Source organism: Podarcis cretensis (assembly GCF_951804945.1).
Source record: "Podarcis cretensis genome assembly, chromosome: 12".
In the NCBI taxonomy this organism is placed as follows: Eukaryota; Metazoa; Chordata; class Lepidosauria; order Squamata; family Lacertidae; genus Podarcis; species Podarcis cretensis.
In genome coordinates this window covers 61,965,559-61,984,418 of record NC_137181.1, presented here as the reverse complement: position 1 = coordinate 61,984,418, position 18,860 = coordinate 61,965,559, and the positions used below count along the sequence as shown (strand labels likewise).

At 44.0% G+C, this 18,860-nt stretch overlaps 1 protein-coding gene across 1 annotated transcript in view; it reads right to left on the bottom strand.

Annotated features, from left to right (window-relative positions):
• CNTNAP2 (contactin associated protein 2) overlaps positions 1-18,860 on the bottom strand; it is a 1,037,318-nt gene that overhangs the window by 126,162 nt on the left and 892,296 nt on the right. Inside the window, exon 15 of the mRNA XM_079947520.1 lies at positions 14,094-14,221. Coding sequence (XP_079803646.1) covers positions 14,094-14,221 — 128 coding nt within the window. The remainder of the gene's footprint in view (positions 1-14,093; positions 14,222-18,860) is intronic.

The following is an 18,860-nucleotide window of genomic DNA, read 5'->3' as shown; positions in this document are numbered from 1 at the left end:
CCAACCTTTAAAGCACTAAATGGCTTGAGATCTGGATATTTGCAGGACCATCTTCACCCACATAACTCTGCTTGTACACCAAGACCTGCTTCAGGGCTCCTTCTGCCGTGTCCACCAGTAATATGGGTTAAGTTGGTCTACATGAGAGAATGGCCTTCTCAGTAGTGGCCCAAAACTGTGGAAATCCCTGTGGATTTGGGCCTTGTCCCAACTGTACATATATTTAGGCAAGCACTGAAGATTTTTGTCTTCAATAGTGCCTTTAACTGGGGTTGTCAGTGTGAAAGATCTGATAAGATCTTAATTGCACTGGCCATCTAATTGCTTTATGGCCCCAATTAGCCCTAGTGGTCCGGCACGCTCCCCAGCAAGCTGCGCAGACCTTTTTCTTCTCCGGTTTCGTCTAGCAGAGTAAAAACACAGCGGATCAAAACTGTCGCAGTCTGCTTCAGATCCAAATACACCAAGCACTGTGTATGTCCAAATTCAACAGTTCTTTATTGTAGCAAATATTTACAGCTCAGCATTTCCCAAAATCTCCTGGACTGCTAGCATTCATGGCTTCCGTCCGTCTCTCTCAGAGACACAGAGAGAACAACAAGTAGAACTCCTCCCTCTTTCCACACGTCAGAATGTGAGGCGTCACAGAACATCTTAACCCTATAAGTTCTGAATCCCAACACCCCCTCTCGCTGAGCATTCTGACAAGACCTGTGGATGTACCTTTGCAGACCTCTGTGAGATCAATCCCTTCCCCAATGCCTTGCGCCCTCTCCTGGCGTTCCTGTCAGGCATCTGTGGAACATCCTCACAACTCTCAGATTCGCACTGTGCGAAACTTACCCACGCACCTGTGGCCTGATACCTCTCAGGTGGAATTCCCTTCGTTGTGCGACTGGACCTCCTGGGCACAAACTCAGGCACTGCCTCTGACTCACTGTGGTCAGCAGGTGTGTCCTTTGCATCCTGGGATTCCCCCTCTGACTTAACACGTCTTCGAACCCTTGGAAGTACCCTCACAGGAGAACTAGGCTCACTCTTGGGCTCCCTTTTTACAACTTGCGGAGATGCCCCATCCTGCTCCTGACTTTGGTCAGTGCGCTGATCGTCATCAGCAGACTCAGCCCCTGGCTCTCCTTCCTCCTCATCAGAACCTTCCTGCTCTGAATCAGAAAGACATTCTGAAAGAATATCGTGTCTGGCAGGGGTCTTTGACCTTTCCTCCTGCTTACAGAACTCAGCGTGTTTACTGATCAGCAGCTTACTCTGATCACCTGACGGGTACGCAAACCTCCATGCACGAGCCGTTGGCTCATACCCACAGAAGATCATTTTCTGGAACTTGGGTTCACCTGGCCCTCGTAAAGCTTCAGGCACCGGCAGCAAGGCCGTTGATCCAAACTCACGGAGGAAGTGAACCTGCGGTTTCCTCCCGTGAAGCATGAAAAACGGTGTGTCTCCTACCACTGAATTGTAGGACCTATTCCAGGTGAAGCTCACATATTTAACTGCCTCCATCCAAAACTTCGGAGGTAACCCAGAATCTGACAGCATCACCTGTGCAGCTTTAACCAGAGCCTCACTTCTGAGCTCTGCCACCCCCCTCTGTTGAGGAGAAGTCACTGTGTGACTTATCCCTTTCTTGTGAAAGAACTTCTGCAAAGCAGACCCAGTAAACTGTGAACCTCTGTCACTAGCAATTTCCCTGACTCTGGTGGAGAACATGAGTTCCACCTCCTCAATCCAACGACTAATCAGCTGTGCAGCATCTTCCTTGGATTTGAGACCATGTGTCCAGGTGTTCTGCGAAAAATCATCCTGCAGTGTCAGCAGAAACCTGGCCCCTCCCAAACTTGGTTCCTTCATGGGACCCAACAGATCTATGTGCACAAGATCAAAAGGTTTTGTGGTTACCCTCTCCACCCTGGGGTAACTGCACCCTCTTACCTTTGCCTGTCTGCAAGCCTGACAATCTAGGACTCTTGCACATTCTGCAATTCTACAGCCTTTGGAAACCTCAGGTAGCACCTGTAGTTCTTCAAGACAGGCATGGGCTGTCTTCTTATGCCATACACACGAACATGAAACATGAGTGGGAACTGTAGCACGCAGGGCTTGTGCTTTCTCAACCTTCCCCTCACCCTCCAGAGACGTTTTAAGAATGAAGAGATCATTCTGCCCCTTTGCAACTCTGACCAGTTGCTTCCCTCCTTTGGAGATTGTACAAACATCGTGTTCAAAGCAAACCTTAAACCCCTTTTTCAACAAATAAGGCACAGATAAAATACAGTGTTGCACTCCCGGCACAATGCAAACTTCCATCTGCTCCTGCAAAACAGAAAACAATACATTTGCAATTTTATTCACATTTTTCTTTTCCCCACTTGCAAACTGAACAGTTTTCCCAGCCGGAATTGCCTTGCAATTCCACATCTCGACTGCAGGGGTCTCTGGGATCAGGTGGCAGTTCGCTCCTGAGTCGATTAGAAAACGAAAATTAATGTGTCTCTCAGAGCTGTTCTCAAACAAAACCATACTGGCAGCCAGCTGATAAGCTTCCTCTTCGCGTTTAGCACGTCCGCTCTGCTCAGCTCCACGTCTGGCTGCCTTGCCAGACTGGTTGCCATGGAAACCTGGCTGGTTCCCGTGGGAAGTGACCTTGGCAACATCCTGCCTTGCCTCTCTGCTCCGGTGGGGGCAGTTGCGACGCAGATGTTCAGTCGAATTACAGATGTAACAACGACGAACGGAAAAAGCCTGGACCGTGTATTCCGCTGGCTTGGCTCCGCCCTTACACCCAGAGCCCCCGGTGCCAGCTTTGCCCTCTCTGTGGTGGCGCTCTTCTTCATCTAATAAGCGTCCTGTGGTGTGTATCTTTGCCCCAGCCGTGGTTCTGTGGTGCACCCTTTCCAACGCTTGGTAGGCCTCACATGCATTCTCCGCTGGCTTTCTTCAGGCAACGCAGCCTCAAAGCCTGTAATGTCTGTCCCTTCAGGACCTGGATTCAAGGGAAGTGGTTCTCTCTGGCTTACATCCCAAAGCCCAGTAACCAGGAACCAACCCCTTACTCTTCTGGACCAGGTTGCCCAACTTCTTAAAGTGAGCTTCTCAAGCGGAACGTCCTCAAAGACCTGGCTGTCTGCCATTCTCTCCTCTTTCCCGGGGCCCCAGCTGCTGTACTCACGTTTCACCAGTCAGCTCTCCGGCACCCGATTCCTCAGCTGCTTTCCCAGCTCTCTGCCTCTTGGCAACTCTTGCCTCTCTGCAGCAGGCAAAACACAGAACGCAGACCTCCGCTCTGCTTCAGTAGCGTCTTCCAGCTATTGCCAAGCTGACTTCAAGACTTCAAAGCTCACCGGCAGACTCTTAGCAACAGTTTTATTAGCGGTAATTAGGTCACCCATAACCTGTGACGAAATCCTGATAAGATCTTAATTGCACTGGCCATCTAATTGCTTTATGGCCCCAATTAGCCCTAGTGGTCCGGCACGCTCCCCAGCAAGCTGCGCAGACCCTCTCTTTCTCCGGTTTCGCCTTGCAGAGTAAAACACAGCGGATCAAAACTGTCGCAGTCTGCTTCAGATCCAAATACACCAAGCACTGTGTATGTCCAAATTCAACAGTTCTTTATTGTAGCAAATATTTACAGCTCAGCATTTCCCAAAATCTCCTGGACTGCTAGCATTCATGGCTTCCGTCCGTCTCTCTCAGAGACACAGAGAGAACAACAAGTAGAACTCCTCCCTCTTTCCACACGTCAGAATGTGAGGCGTCACAGAACATCTTAACCCTATAAGTTCTGAATCCCAACAGTCAGAAGCTTGGGTGAAGCCAAGTAGCTTCTTGAAATATTCTATATGTTTCTTAAACGCCACTATATCTTGCTCTTGCTCTTGCTTGTAGGTTCTTTTGTGAGCGCACAGCCCTAAAAGGAACTAAATACTCTAAATAAAATGCATCACATAGAGGGTACACTTTTAGCCAATCATGGCTGAATGTAAAACCAAAAAGTTGTTTGCTGAATTTTTATGTATCAACTTCCACACTGGATTCCACAACATCTTGGCTCTACAGAATTCAGTAGCCACTCACAGAAGCAAAGGGGGCACTTCCCCTGATTATTGTCTTCCAAAGCAACTACTCTATTACAAACTTAAAAATAGAAAGCATAATGCTGGTGGTCAACAAAAGACTCTCTCAAGGCAAATCTTAAAAAATGCAGTATAAACACCAACAATTGGGAAACACTGGCCTGCGAGTGCTCCAGTTGGAGAACAGTCTTTACCAAAGGTGTTGTGGACTTTGAAGACACTTGAACTCAGGACGAAAGGGAGAAATGAGGTAAGAGGAAGGCACATTTGGCAAACCCTCACCATGATGAACTCCCACTCGGAAACCTCTGTCCCCACTGTGGAAGGACGTGTGGATCCAGAATTGGCCTCCACGGTCACTTACAGACTCACTGTTAAAACTGTATTCATGAAAAACAATCTTAACATAGGCAATGACTTAACATAGGTAACATGTCCCATAAACTTATGTGTGAGTGAGGGAGAAAGAGAGTCACAGCATGGGTTGGTAGTAGAGGAATAACTGGTGTACTGGCAGTCGCAGTAAGAAATATTGTTTTCATTTAAGCTATCCTTTTTAACTGATAAAAAGGATAGTTCAATCCTAGCCATGCATATCTGGAAAGAGGATGAACTCTTGGGGAGTTTGACATTATATAAACTGATAGTTTGCCACTCTGTTCAACTCTTCTGCAACCTTTGGAGGAATTTATGTTTACTGCCTTGCACCCATGGTCACTTAATCCCCAAGCAATAACTCCAGGAACAGATGCTTGTTGTTTAGTCATTTAGTCGTGTCCGACTCTTCGTGACCCCATGGACCAGAGCACGCCAGGCACTCCTGTCTTCCACTGCCTCCCACAGTTTGGTCAAACTCATGTTAGTAGCTTCGAGAACACTGTCCAACCATCTCGTCCTCTGTCGTCCCCTTCTCCTTGTGCCCTCCATCTTTCACAACATCAGGGTCTTTTCCAGGGAGTCTTCTCTTCTCATGAGGTGGCCAAAGCATTGGAGCCTCAGCTTCAGGATCTGTCCTTCCAGTGAGCACTCAGGGCTGATTTCCTTCAGAATGGATAGGTTTGATCTTCTTGCAGTTCATGGGACTCTCAAGAGTCTCCTTCAGCACCATAATTCAAAAGCATCAATTCTTCGGCGATCAGCCTTCTTGATGGTCCAGCTCTCACTTCCATACATCACTACTGGGAAAACCATGGCTTTAACTATACGGACCTTTGTCGGCAAGGTGATGTCTCTGCTTTTTAAGATGCTGTCTAGGTTTGTCATTGCTTTTCTCCCAAGAAGCAGGCGTCTTTTAATTTCATGACTGCTGTCACCATCTGCAGTGATCATGGAGCCCAAGAAAGTAAAATCTCTCACTGCCTCCATTTCTTCCCCTTCTATTTGCCAGGAGGTGATAGGCCCAGTGGCCATGAACAGATGCTAGAGAGCTAGATTGTTCAAGCCACTAGGAAATATACAGATTTTCATTATTAGGTTACCAGTTCAGTCTTATTCATCAATACCTAATCCATAATGCGGTAGAAATCTCTGTGCACCACAGCTGTTACGTACCCTGCATTGGCTGAGATCCAATGTATGCCAATTGCTCTAGTAAATTTGGGAAGCTTTTGCCTACCTCATAACAATCAGAAAGAGCACTACGAGCATGAATAATTTCCTCTTTAAATGGACTGAAATTATTCTTAAAGTAATTGGTGGGTTTGACTTAAACACCTGCTAGAAATCTGTTTGATTCCTTTCATTCAACCAAGTTGGTTATGAAAACTGGAATTGAAAGTATTCTTCCTATTTCTGCCTGTAGTTTCCCCCATGATCTGCAGTTTGGTTTGTTTTGAGAAAGCAACAACAACAACTGGGGTGCTTTAGGGCAGGTTCAAGAGAGACCCAAAGACTATTCAGAGGATTCCCCTCCGTGCGTATTTCCAATGTATGGAGCAGGAGCAGCCCACAGATCAGAGAAGAAAGTTGCTGCAGGACACACTTTTTGAGTATCTGTGAGGACACTATCCCTTTTAATTTTGATCTGAATTGTGAATTCCTACTATTTGGTAGGAAAAGGTGAGTGATAGATTATTGGAATGTGTCTTTGGGTTTCTTGCCTGCCCACTGAATGAAGGGCACAGGGGTGTGGTTGCACTTTAGCCTGCTGTGCCCACTTTGCCCTAGGCACACCACTAGATTTTCTTCCCCAGGAGGTTCCCTGCAAGTAACTCTGGATTCTGTGGAAATGAGAAAACATAGACAGACACAATTAGCATGGATGATGCTGAATCAATCTTGGGCAGAAAAGAAGGGAGCAAGAAAATCTTCCCATAAGACAGTATGCTACTCCCATTTCATCGCTCAGTTCCTCCCAGCGGTTTCTACCTCCACTGGTACTAAAAGTGGAACTTAATTACAACGAATTTTACTGTATAGTAAAGAGTAGGAGGTGAATGGTAAGAAGATTGGCTTATGCAAGGAAAATAAAGCCATTTTAATTAGACATTAGAGAACTGTGATAGAATTGGATTTATTTCGAAAGTTCTAGTAGGATGACCTGGTAGGTCACTCTTTTTCTCCTGAGACTCTAAGAAAAGCAGCTTGATACTGAAATGAACTGAGAGGTATTGTCCTTGCGGTGGAGGACAGGTCGAGACCATTGCACATGTCTTGTTCTGCTGTCCCCTTTTTTTCCTGTTCTGCAACAGATATTTGAGCCCGATGCTGAAGCAGAGGTTAAAGTGTTCAGACTCCTTTTTAGCTGCAGGTAGGATAGTATGGAGAAAGTAGCAGAAGATCTGAGCAGCACCATGAAACTATGTCGTCATTAGACTTGAGTGGTACTTTTTAACCTCATTAGGCCTGTATAATTTTATCTCAAATGATCTCCTCCTGTAAATAGATGCCAATTTTATGTTTTGATTCATATAGTCCTGTCTTCTGGAAACCAAGCCTTATGAGGAATGGTTGAAGGAGCTGGATATGTTTAGCCTGGAAAAGAGCAGACTAAGAGGAGATATGAGAGCCATCTTTAAATATCTTAAGGTCTGTCACATGGAAGAGGGAACAAGCTTGTTTTCTCCTGCTTTGGAGGGTAAGACAATTTCATTTCCCAGAAGGTGGAAGCAGTAGCAAGGGAGTCATCTGTCTTGTACCTGGTCCTCACCAACAGGGAAAAACTGATTGATGAAATGGGAGGAAGTGAACATGTCCTTTTGGGTTTTATTACACAGGCAAGGGAAAGCTGAGTGTAGTTGGGTGTCCAAGATGAGTGGGGGTTTCTTAAAGGTGAGATATTGAAGACACAAAGGCAGACAATTCCAACAAGAAAGAAAATGTGGGAGGCATCTGGTGTGGCTGCATAAGGAGCTTATAGATGAGATGAGATATAAGAAAAGTGTGTATAGTGGTACCTCCGGTTACAAACTTAATTTGTTCTGGAGGTCCATTCTTAACCCGAAACCGTTCTTAACCTGAGGCGCGCTTTCGCTAATGGGGCCTCCTGCTTCCACCATGTGACTTCCGCTCGCATCCCGGGGCAAAGTTTGCTGCCAGGAGCATCTACTTCTGGGTTAGCGGAGCTCATTACCTGAAGTGTTCATAAGGAGGATGGTAACCCGAGGTTCCACTGTATAAGAAATGGAAGAAAGGGGAAATAACAAAGGAGGAGTATACATGAGTAGCAAAACAGTTGTGAAGAGAAGATGAGCTGGACCAAGCTCAGAATGAATTCAGTCTTGCAAGAGAGGTTCAAAATAATTTTAAAATGTTTCTTTGGCTATGCTTGAAGTAAGAGGAAGAACAGGCAACTAGCAGGTTCACTGAATGGAGAAGATGGAGAAATGCTGTTGGGTGACAGAGAGAAGGCGGAACTGCTCAACACCTCCTCTGCCTCTGTCTTCATCAAAAGGAAAGTGATGCCCAACCTGGTGATAACAGCATAAAGGATGCAAGGAGGGAGCTGCAGCCCAAGATAGGAAGGGAACATTTTGAAAAGGATACTTTTATTACTAAGACCCAGCATGGCTTTCTCAAAAACTAGTCATGTCAGAGGGATCTTATATCTTTTTTGGGTGGATCGGGGGGATGTTGTGGATGTAGTGTATCTAGATTTAGTAAGGCTTTTGACAAAGTCCCCTATTATATTATTTTGGAGAAACTGGTGAAATGTGAGCTGGATGAGGTTACTGTATGCAAAGCATAATCCCTGGTTTGTATTGAGTTGTTTAAAGTGTGGTGGCTGTGTGATACAAAACTCAGAGAAAAGGAGACCAGTCTATATAATTACAAAGCCTGTTTACATCAATGTGGAATGGGATGGGGTTTTTTTTACTCGAGTAAAACAATAGAAGTAAATGCTGGGGTGGGGTATCAACCACACAACATCTTGTGGTTGTACACTTGTACTTAGAAACATAAATAGTCTTGCTGGTATTCATTGTGCTTCAGATTTAAAATGAGGGAATTTTGCTTACTTCTGACACCAGTTACAGGAAATTACAGTTGCCAATTCATAGCCCTGTATTAACTTATTACTCCTCTAAAATCCTTTAATAGCCTCAAACAATGAAATAGAAAAGTATATAGAAGGAAAATTCAGAAAGACAAGGAATAAAATCTGAAATGACATAAGAGTCAAGCATAAAATACAATAAAAATCAATGAATAGCAGCTCATGGTATATTTCTCTAGAGAACATGAGATCAATGCAAGGACAGGGTTTTTATTAATTCCTGAATTCCCAACATTTCAAGACCATTTCCCCTCCTTTGATGGTTCTATATTTAATCCAGAATAGTGCTGGACTTTGTGAACCCCTGAGTGGTCACACTATTACAGTAAGCGCAACAGCTCTTTCCTATCTCAGCAATGAAACTTAATGGAAGTTTAAAAAACAGCAACACAGTGCAGTGAGCCAAGGTTGAGAGAGGAAAGAGATTCACTGGATGACTAAAACTCACAGAAACTAGGTGAAATGAAGAACATAAATTTGAGATGTGAAAAACCACCTGCTTCTTCAGTTCTTACCCTTCTAACACAAACAGGACTCAGGAAGGAGAAATCAAGTCTTAAAATAATGTTCCTTTTCTGTGCTCAAATGTTCAGACACCATCCTGTCCATCATCAAAACCAATGCCTTTTTTAGCCAGAGCATGCGGGAATGCACTTCCATTCCCTCTCAGTTGAGTGCCATTGCAAGCCAGCACTCTCCCACCTGCGTCTTGCCCAGTGCTTTTCTTTAAAAATGTTTAGAGGTACTCTCATTTTCCTACTCATATTGAAATACTGCCCTGCAATGAGGCCAAACTTAGATTCACAAAATGTTTAGGGGTATGCGTTCCCCCCAGAAAAAAGCACTGGTCTTCCCTTTACATACTTCTGAGATGCCCCAAATGAACATTTCAAGTGAAAACAGAAACTGGCCCGTGTGTGCAAGTCCACACTTTTTATAAGACCAATGACTTCACTTGGCTCCTAGCTGCTCCCAGCCACGACTGGTCAATCTACAGGGCAGGGCCAATTCATGTTTCCTTTTCTCCAATCCCTCTCCCATGTAGCGGTGGTGGGCTTTAGGCTTTCCAGCCAGGCCTCTCCCATTGCACACATGCGCGTTTGCCCTTTCGAACTGCCCTAGTCATCCGCCTGAATCAGAGAGAATGAGGGGGGTGGGGGCACCTTGAGCTGACTGCACCAGAACCAGGGGTGACCCCCAAACCAGCTAGGGAGACAGCTTGCCATAGTTTTTAGTAGCTCTGCAACTGTTCAGGGCTGCCCCGAGTCGCCCAGCAGTAACAACTGTAACAACTTCATGGTGAGTTCCGGCACCTGTTTTTCAATAAATTAAATAAATAAATAAATAAATAAATAAATCTGATCAAAACCTTCCCCATCTGTCTTATTGTATGCGACTACAGAAAAAAGAAAAGTTTCACAAAAGAATTGCAGTGGGAACTGCAATAGGGATGTTGTTCTGTCTGACATGAAATTTGCAATAGTTATGTTCATGGCTTCCAGCATCTCCACAGACGATCACCCTAACACAGTCGTTTTCATGGTTTTGTTAACAAAGTAAATTCAAGAGAATGGTCACATTTTTATGTTGCAGCCTGGGTACATGGATTTGCAGTGGAAAGAGGCAAAGTCTCAAGGGGAAAGGCATGTTATAAGCCCTCAGGAATGTGAGTTGGGGAGTTAGGTTGGAGGATCATTCCTTCAAAAATAGAAGCAAGATCTTTGAAAGAAAAGGAAACAATCTAAAAAGAAAATCAAAAGGAGTTGTATCGGTAATATTGATACATGCTTCTGAACCACTCTAGCAGCAAGTTGAGGATAGTGAATCATGGCCGCATAGCCATGCCCAGCACATTTCGTTAGGGAGGGTACCCAGAGTGGTGTTTTTTTTTAAGGTGAACATTTATTGAATACGTACACATACTCAGTCACAAATAAAATTCTTATTTTTTATTTTAAAAGATATTTTCTTAATAAACAAAGTAAACCAAAAATAAAGAACACGAAAGAAATACTATTAAATCAGGTTGAAAGCAGCATAAGGTTGAACATTTTCATTGAACCTAATATCCCAAAACATTACAAAAAATACCAGTTTTCCCACAAACCTGTTTGGCTGGATTATATGTATTCTTTTCTAATAAATTAGCTTAATCATAGCTAATATGAACCAAATTTTCTCAATCCATTCAGCTATAGTAGGAGTTATGCTGCTCCCCAATTTTTAGCTATTATAATCTGAGCAGCAGTTATAAGGTTAAACACTATTTCTTATTATTTTCCAGAATAACTTTTTAGATAACCAAGTAGAAATATTTAGGGTTCCAATGGTATGTGATATCATAACATATCTGAAATTTGTATTGGAAGAGTGGGTTCTTCCATGGCACTTATGAACTCTTCAATTGTCAGAATAATTTGATTCTGCAACATCATATTTATGTTTTCTAGATCAGTATCTTGCTATTGTCTGAAATCTTTAACTACACTGCATATTGAATACATATTGCCTGCAGCAATAAATGGTCAACAACAGTTCCTGAAAAGCTTGAGCAGTTTTACTACAATCAAGTGGTATACAAATTTTGTTAAACAAAAAAATAAACTGAATGCCCTATTGCAATAAGTGAAAAATATTCCTGGAAAGCTAGTTGAGAAAGTAGCTGTAGAATGCTTGATAACATTTCTAAAAAACGAAATAAGCCTCAGGCAAAAAGCCACAGGATCTTTGCCACATAAAATGAATAAACATCAAACAAATTAACATTGTCCTGTTTTGAGAAACGAACAGTACAAACCTGTAAATGTCTACTCAGAAGTAAACCTCACTTAAATCAAGGGGACTTACTCCCAGGTAGATGGGTTTAGGAATGCAGTCTTAAAAAATCCTCAGCAATAAGGGGTTTCTGTTAACTGAAAGCATACTGCAGATGATTTCAAAGTCAAAGTGGAAGATAATTATTTGTAAATCCAAAGATGAAGAACCAAACCATCTGAAATCTATTTTAGAATAAACATTGTTAATTGTCAATTCTAGATAGCATTTCTTCTCTGCAAAATCCCTTTTGACAAATAATATTTGCGTACCAAACACACTATGAAGAAGAGTAATAACAGATATCAAGGCTGCAGCTTTTATAGGAAAGGAACAGATGGATAAGGTGGAACTATAATTTTCCAAGGCACACATTTCAGGTTTGGCTCTGGACACTGACTGGAGGGGGAAATATACAGTTACACTCAATGTCATGGCATTCCCAAGCAAAACTACGGTACTTTAGACTTGTTTTACCACATCCAGAAGTTAGTGGGACTGACATGTAACGATTACTATTACCCGAATTATAAAGGTTATTATAAGAAACACAAGCCTTGAAATGCTCATTGGGCACTTCAAAGACAGCATGGACAAGCTCTGTAGCTTAGCAAGCACACACTTCTTGGGATCAGCATTGCTCCGTGGGTCTCAGCTGGAGGGCCCAAACGACAGCCCAGGGATTGTACTCCTTCCTCTGCACAGCTAAGAGGTAACCTCAGTTCCGAATCTTTGTATTACACAAAGCCTGGTTTATGGGATACCACCAAGCACTCGATGCAAAGATGAGGAACTCCAGACCTGGAAGCCAAATACAGCCCTCCAGACCTCTCAGTCTGGCACTCAGAATTCCCCCCAGGTCACACCCCTCTTCCCACCCACATCTCTAACTGGCCCTGTTCCACACTCCACCCCAGGTTCTTCTGTATGGATGCAAAGTATCCTTGAACAACTGCAAAAATGCCTCTTGCTTGCAAGACAAATGTTGATGAAGCATGCATTATGTTTTAATGCTGTTCCACATCTAGGGACCTTAGGGTGAAGGGTGTGTAAACAATAACAGCAGCAGCAGCAGCAGCAGCAGCATGCAGAAATCTCTGGCTTTTGTGTGAATAGACTGCAACAGACTGTCCTAGATCTAGGGTACCAGAGACTGTTGGTGAATATTAGAAACTAATAAATGGTAGTAGTTAGATAACATTTGGGATATAATGGAAAATACAAGCTGCGGAACTGTGCCAGGCAAGGAATTCATGGGATAGCTTATGCAAACCAGCCTGGCCAGACTAGCTAAGTGCAGCTAAGTTAAGGAGCACTGGGGAGCCAGGTACTGAGCATCAAGGACCATTGGCAAAGAAAAATAAATGCCTTTGCTCCACCTGCCTCCCCACCCAGCTCTGAGGAGTGGACAGAGACAGGAGAGTGGGCAGGTTGCCATGGTGACCGGGGGGGGGGGAGCAAGATGTCACAGGAACAATTATCCGAAATGTAAAAGTTTGCTGGGAAGGAGTGGGGCAGAATTCCATGGGCTGCTGCAGAGGAAGAGAGGGCAGGCAGGATGGTTCTGAATGCAGTGCTGGGGGTGGGGCAGGGGCGGCAGCTCCTGAGATGAGAAAGCTGTAAACTCTGCACTCAGGTTGTACCTAGGTGTTAATAAATCACATTTCAAAGATGCTGCAGACTCCGTCATTCCTCCCCGAAGAGTCACAGACTGTGGTTGAGGGCCATGACCCAAGGAATCTTGTGCACCACTCAGCAGACATTGGGGTATAGCACTGTACAGAGATTGCTATACCCACCTTCACAAATGGACCTCATAAGGTTGTCCATTTCAGTCCTTGGGCTGAAATCAGGTTATCCACCCCGACTTCATGGCTTCTCAGGGTAGGGATTTCATTTTTCATGAATTAAGAAATCATGCATTGAAATGAATCTTTAACAGTGAATTCTCCAAATCTGAACTGGAAAATCTGAACCGAAAAAGCTGGTGCTGAAATGTCTGCAGCTCCTTCTTCAACCTTCAAGCTCAAACATACAGCAAAAAAGCAGTTTTGGTTTGCAGCCCAGCATCCACCTTTGTTAACATGGATGATCCTCACCAGCAATAATGTCAAACTTTATACATCCATAAGCCAAGCTCCCAGTGATGCATTTAGCCATAATGCTGCTATTTATACCTCTATAAAGTTAGTTTATTGCAATATAAATAGTAATGCTAATGGCATTAACGGCAGAGTTCTGTGCTATCACAGATGTTGAGCGCTGCTTTGCTGCTGTTTGTACTGCAGTTTATATCGTCATAAACTTAGCAGGGTAGCCCAAGTTGCCTCATTTACCCTGCAAGGAAGATGAACGTCTGCACTTAGGATGCAAAACCAAGCCTGGTTATAGAGTCATTTTTCTGTATGCGTTTTTGCAGTATTCCATAGATAGCTTTGAATGAGCACCATGCAAAAGCATGTATCCAAGGAGCCCCGAGGCCAGGCAAGGAGTGTGGGGGCATTATATAGGCTCCAAGGCTCATTGGCCCAAATCTTGCAATAGCTAGGAAACTGTGGCCATTACAGAATTCTCTTCCCAAAGCGCTTGCAATGTCTTTGAACTTCTAGACACCACAAGACCTGAAACTCTTCTTTGCGTAATTGTACTAAGCAAGGAAACCTTTTAGATAATGCATGTAATAGAAAACTTACGGTCTCCGTGACATCTCAGGGGCCCCACAGTCAACTTGGCTTCTGATCCAGGCCGGTCGATATCTCCAACCATTACTTGACTGACAGGCAGGTGGTCTTTGTAAGATAGGAGGCCAGCATCTTTTCTCCTGAGTGGCCACAAAAGAAGAGAACATCACAAGCTATACATTGAAGAGTGATTTTTTTGTCCCAGAGAGCACTGTATGGTGAAATTATCATTCTAAGAAAATAGTTGTTCCAAAATAACAATGAAACCAATGCAATGATCTTATTAGCCTTTTCCTACGTTGCTACAAGACACAAGCTCCACATGCAATCAGGGGGAGAGTGGGGAAGGGTACCCCAACTCCATCATGTCACCATGCACATCCCTTCTGCCCTCTGCATGTTAGAGGGCTCCTGTTTGTGGCAGGGACCCTTCTCTAGGCATGTCAGCTGCCTGCACAGTGCAGGGTCCTCATTATACAGGGTTCTCAATCAGTGTTTCACAACATGTGGGTTGCTAACTGCAAGTGGGTCTGAAGGAAACCCAAAATAATTGTGGTTTTTAATCATTAACTGGTATGATGAATGGCTCTTGCAACCTTTTGGCCTATCGTAATGTTGTGGGGACACTTATAACCAAATGTCAAAAGGCTCAATTCTGCCATCCCTCTGAGACTTGCCAAAATTGACTTTATTGTGAATCGAACTATTAAAAATAGCCAAAGTTTGTTATATCCACTTGTGTAACTGTGTTATTAGAATATATCTTTATAGCCTATGAAGCAGTGCCCTGCAATCAGATGGTTAATGTTCTTCCATTCCCATTAAAAATATGAGAAACTTTATAAGTACTATAAATGTTTCATCAAATTCCTCATTAATTACTTAACCCCTGTGTTAAGTAAATTTTTGCTTGGCTACATCAAGTCATGGTTATAAGATACCTGAACAAAACCAATGGCTATTGAAAGCCTACAGTCCAAAATTCACGTGACAATGAAACAATGGGTCACTTTACAAGTAAATTTGGATTGGTGGACCAGCATACCAAACCGGTTGGGAAGTACTGTTCTGAATCATGTGGGGAGCCTACCGGGGTAGCAAGTCTTTGAGCCAGTCATGCAACCCTCAGGCATATGGAAGGCAGCGGGACAAGCGACAGAGCATCTCCATCTTCACATGGAGGATTTCAACACCCAAACAGGGCTTGCATTAACCCTGAGCTGCTAAGCTATATTTGCAATCAGATAGCAGTCTGTGTATTATCCTCTTCTCTGCTTTTTGTCTTGTGATTTCCTTAACAAACAGCAAAACTACATTTTCAGGAATTCTTCGTCTTCATCTTGAGTCCATGAGGGGGCCAGGGAACCAGAATGACAGCAGATTGACCAAATGCAAAAGCAGAGTTGAAGCTAAACTTACACTGTACTTCAAACTAATATAGGAATTACTGCTTCCTTTGGAGGAGTTATCCATTTGCTTCTCAGTTTTTGTTCATACAAATTAATATCAATTCCTACCTTTATCTCATAAATACTATTTATAAATGTCGGTACCACAATTCCACCACAAAACAGGTTTCATGGAAATGCAAGAACAACAATGATAGTAGAACATTGTATTAAATCTCAAATCTCAGGAAACTAATTAAAAGCACGATTAGACCAAAGACATCCCTTGTGGCTGGCTGATGCCCTTTTCCAGTGCCAGGGAATCTCTCTCCTTGGTGGCTGGGGCAGGTCTGCCTCCTCTAAACATCCTGTAAAAAATGTTAAGCCTGGCGTGCATAAAATTGTGTGCATTGCGTATGAGACTTAGTGGAAGTTTGCATTTGCAGAATGTATTTTTTGCAGAGAATGCAGCAAGTGCAAGAATGTGCTTTTGCCACTAAAGCTGCAACTGGAGGGTAGGGTCTCCCCCCCATGTCCCCCCCCCCCTCATTCCTGGGATGTGGGTCTCTCTCAGAAGCTGCTGACGCAATGAGGAAGCAGCTTCTCGGAATCTGTCTCTGAGACTAGAGAGAGATGATATCAACAAGTAAGAACGTAAAGAAAACTAAACTACATTGCTAGTTGTTTATGAGCAATGTGTTGATTTGTATTTACAACATTTTCAAAACAAGTATAAAGACACTTTGCAGTAAAACTTTGTAGCTCCTTTCTTGGTGCCGAAAGCTTGTTGATTCATACTCTGCACAAGGTCCAGATCAGGGAATTCTGCTCACGTAACTCGAACATGTCCTTCCTCTTGGGCAGCTCCCCACTGGCAGCCAGCTCTGTGCCCTCCTCCTCCCCACCCTTCACCTGACAGTAACTGCCCGCCCAGCCCCATCCAGCCAGGATCGCAGGGCTCATGAGAGCAATCTTGCACAGCAGAGATGGGGAACCTCCTGTCTCAGCCGAGCCACGGCCACCTGCCCTGTCTGATGTCAAATGTGCAGCAGCAGGTAAAGCTAGGCATGGATGAAAGGGGCTTTACAGGCACTGCCAATCACCTGATCAGTTGCAACGGTTCTGCCCCTGGGAGCTCTACCATGGGGACCTTACCTAAGGACTAGAATGGTGTCTTTCAAGAGATGGCACCCTCACCCTTTGGCACAGGTATCGTTGCACCTTGCTAGCCAGCAAATTGGTCCAGTTACGTTGTTTCAGGTAACCAGCCCTGGGTTGAAAAGCTAGTGAAATGCTGGCTCTATTGGCGACCTGTCGGATTCGGCCTTGGCTCCATCCATTACCTACCAAGGTCCATCCTGACTCTGCTCTGGATAGCAGTGCTATATTGGGATGGGTTTGTTCAGAGGGGAACTTTCTACGGTTCTGCTGGGCCCGTTCCACTAAGAAACTAATGGAGAAAGAAAAAAGAAAGAGCACCAAAACAAACTCTCTGTCTCTTTTCCAAAGGGCAGGGAAAGCTCTTCAGCTCAAACGCAGCACAGATTCAAAACCCTGTGAACATATCCAGAAGGACGCATTTCTGGGCCCTGAAAACCTGGAAAACTAACTGCAGCCAAGTGTCATTAGAAGACAGCAAGGAAGGCTTCACATCAAGAGTTGGCGTTTCATGGCTGCAGGGAATTTCATGACGTTAAACGTTCACTTGGTCACCACTGTTTACTTAGTCCTTTTCAAGTGATGAAGAGAACATGCATTTCTTTTAAAAAGGAAATGCTATTAAAGCAATTAAGAAAATAAGTATCACGTTTTAGGATGGTATCTTATTAGAATGGCTGCCTAACATCTGTGATTAAGAGGGTAATTAGAAACTTAATTACTGTGCTTTTAAAACAGTTAAAGTGTTGTTTGAAAACAGTGGATATCTATAGTGGACTGTTGTTTTTATTTTTGGTTGCTGGAAAATTGCTGTTCTCACTCGCAAACGAGCACGATAAATCTACTTAAAAATACACAAATTATTACTATCCACTTACTATATTTTTCTGCTGTGCTACCGTAGTGGCATAAATTTAGGAGGGGTCATTGCACTGAAAGGGTCCCTCTGCACGCCACATCTTTTTCACAGGGTAAATTCATTAAATCCCCACTGCTTTTTAAGTTGTTATATCTAGGATTTAAGTTATATCCATTCCATCAGTTGCTTTTTAACATGTGAGCTGCTCCATTGACTTACAGAAGAGTCAATTTCCATTTTTTAAGCAAAGGGATTTTTCACTTAGACATGCATCATGCTGAGACCTAGTTTGTTGTTTATAACAATGGTCACTCATTGTGAGTTGTGGAAATATTTATGCTGCTGAGGAATAACTTGTGACCTGAAGCACAAGGCAGGAAGGGGGACTCATTTGCCAGCCTTTAAGTGGCATCCATTTATATGATGCATTAAGATGTAGGGAATCACATACCCTCCAAGTGTCCCTATTTTCCAGCAACAGTCCCAGAATTACAAAAGCCACTCCAGCTTCTGATTTGACCCCAGAGTGTCCCTATTTCTCCCTCCAGCACCGCCATTGCCAAGCTCAGGAGGCGGATTAGCTGGGGCCTGTTCTGAGCAAAGGCCGTGGCAGTGGCAGCTGCAAGGGGGCACCCCACGGCCTCTCCATGGCCTCTGCTGCAGCTCATAGAGGTTGCTGGAGAGCAAGGGGGGAGGAGGAGGAGGGGAGGCTGCCACCACTGAAGCCCAGTCCCAGAGGGGCAGGCAGAGGGCCAGGCCACCCTCAGTGCGAGGAAAGGTGTTTTTTTTACAAAATGCTTTGTGCATCCACATCTAATCTTGCCCCTTTTTAAAATTTATTTTTTGGGGTGTGCTTTTGTTTTTGTAAATCTACCAAAGAATAAAATAAAATCAGGATTAAGGGGTTTTCTCAGGGTGGTGGAGGGCGTGTGTGCTCTGTCCCAGTGGTGTGGGGGGGGGGCGGCACTTGCCCTTCTTTGGACAGGAAGGGCCTGGAGGGGGACAGTAAAAAGGGGGGGGGGTCAAGGAGGGTCAGCTTGAGAGGAGTGAGAAATGTCCCTATTTTCATCTGAGGAACGTTGTAGGGTATGGGATTTTGTGTTAGTTTTCCTGGTTATAATGCTGACACTTCTGCTGCTCTTTCTAATGTTCCTTTTACACTACATTCCCTGTTGTGTTATGGAACTGTGGCTTTTTGAGTGATATTCACACCAGTGTGGGTGGTGCGACACAAAAGCAATGCCACCCAACACATGTGCACTTCCGTTCCCCCAAGATTCACCCATGAATTTGGCAGGAAATATCAGTGTGCTGGGATACCACGATTTTCCGGGTCAACAGGATTGCAAACAGATGTTTTCTGGAAGCAGTTAA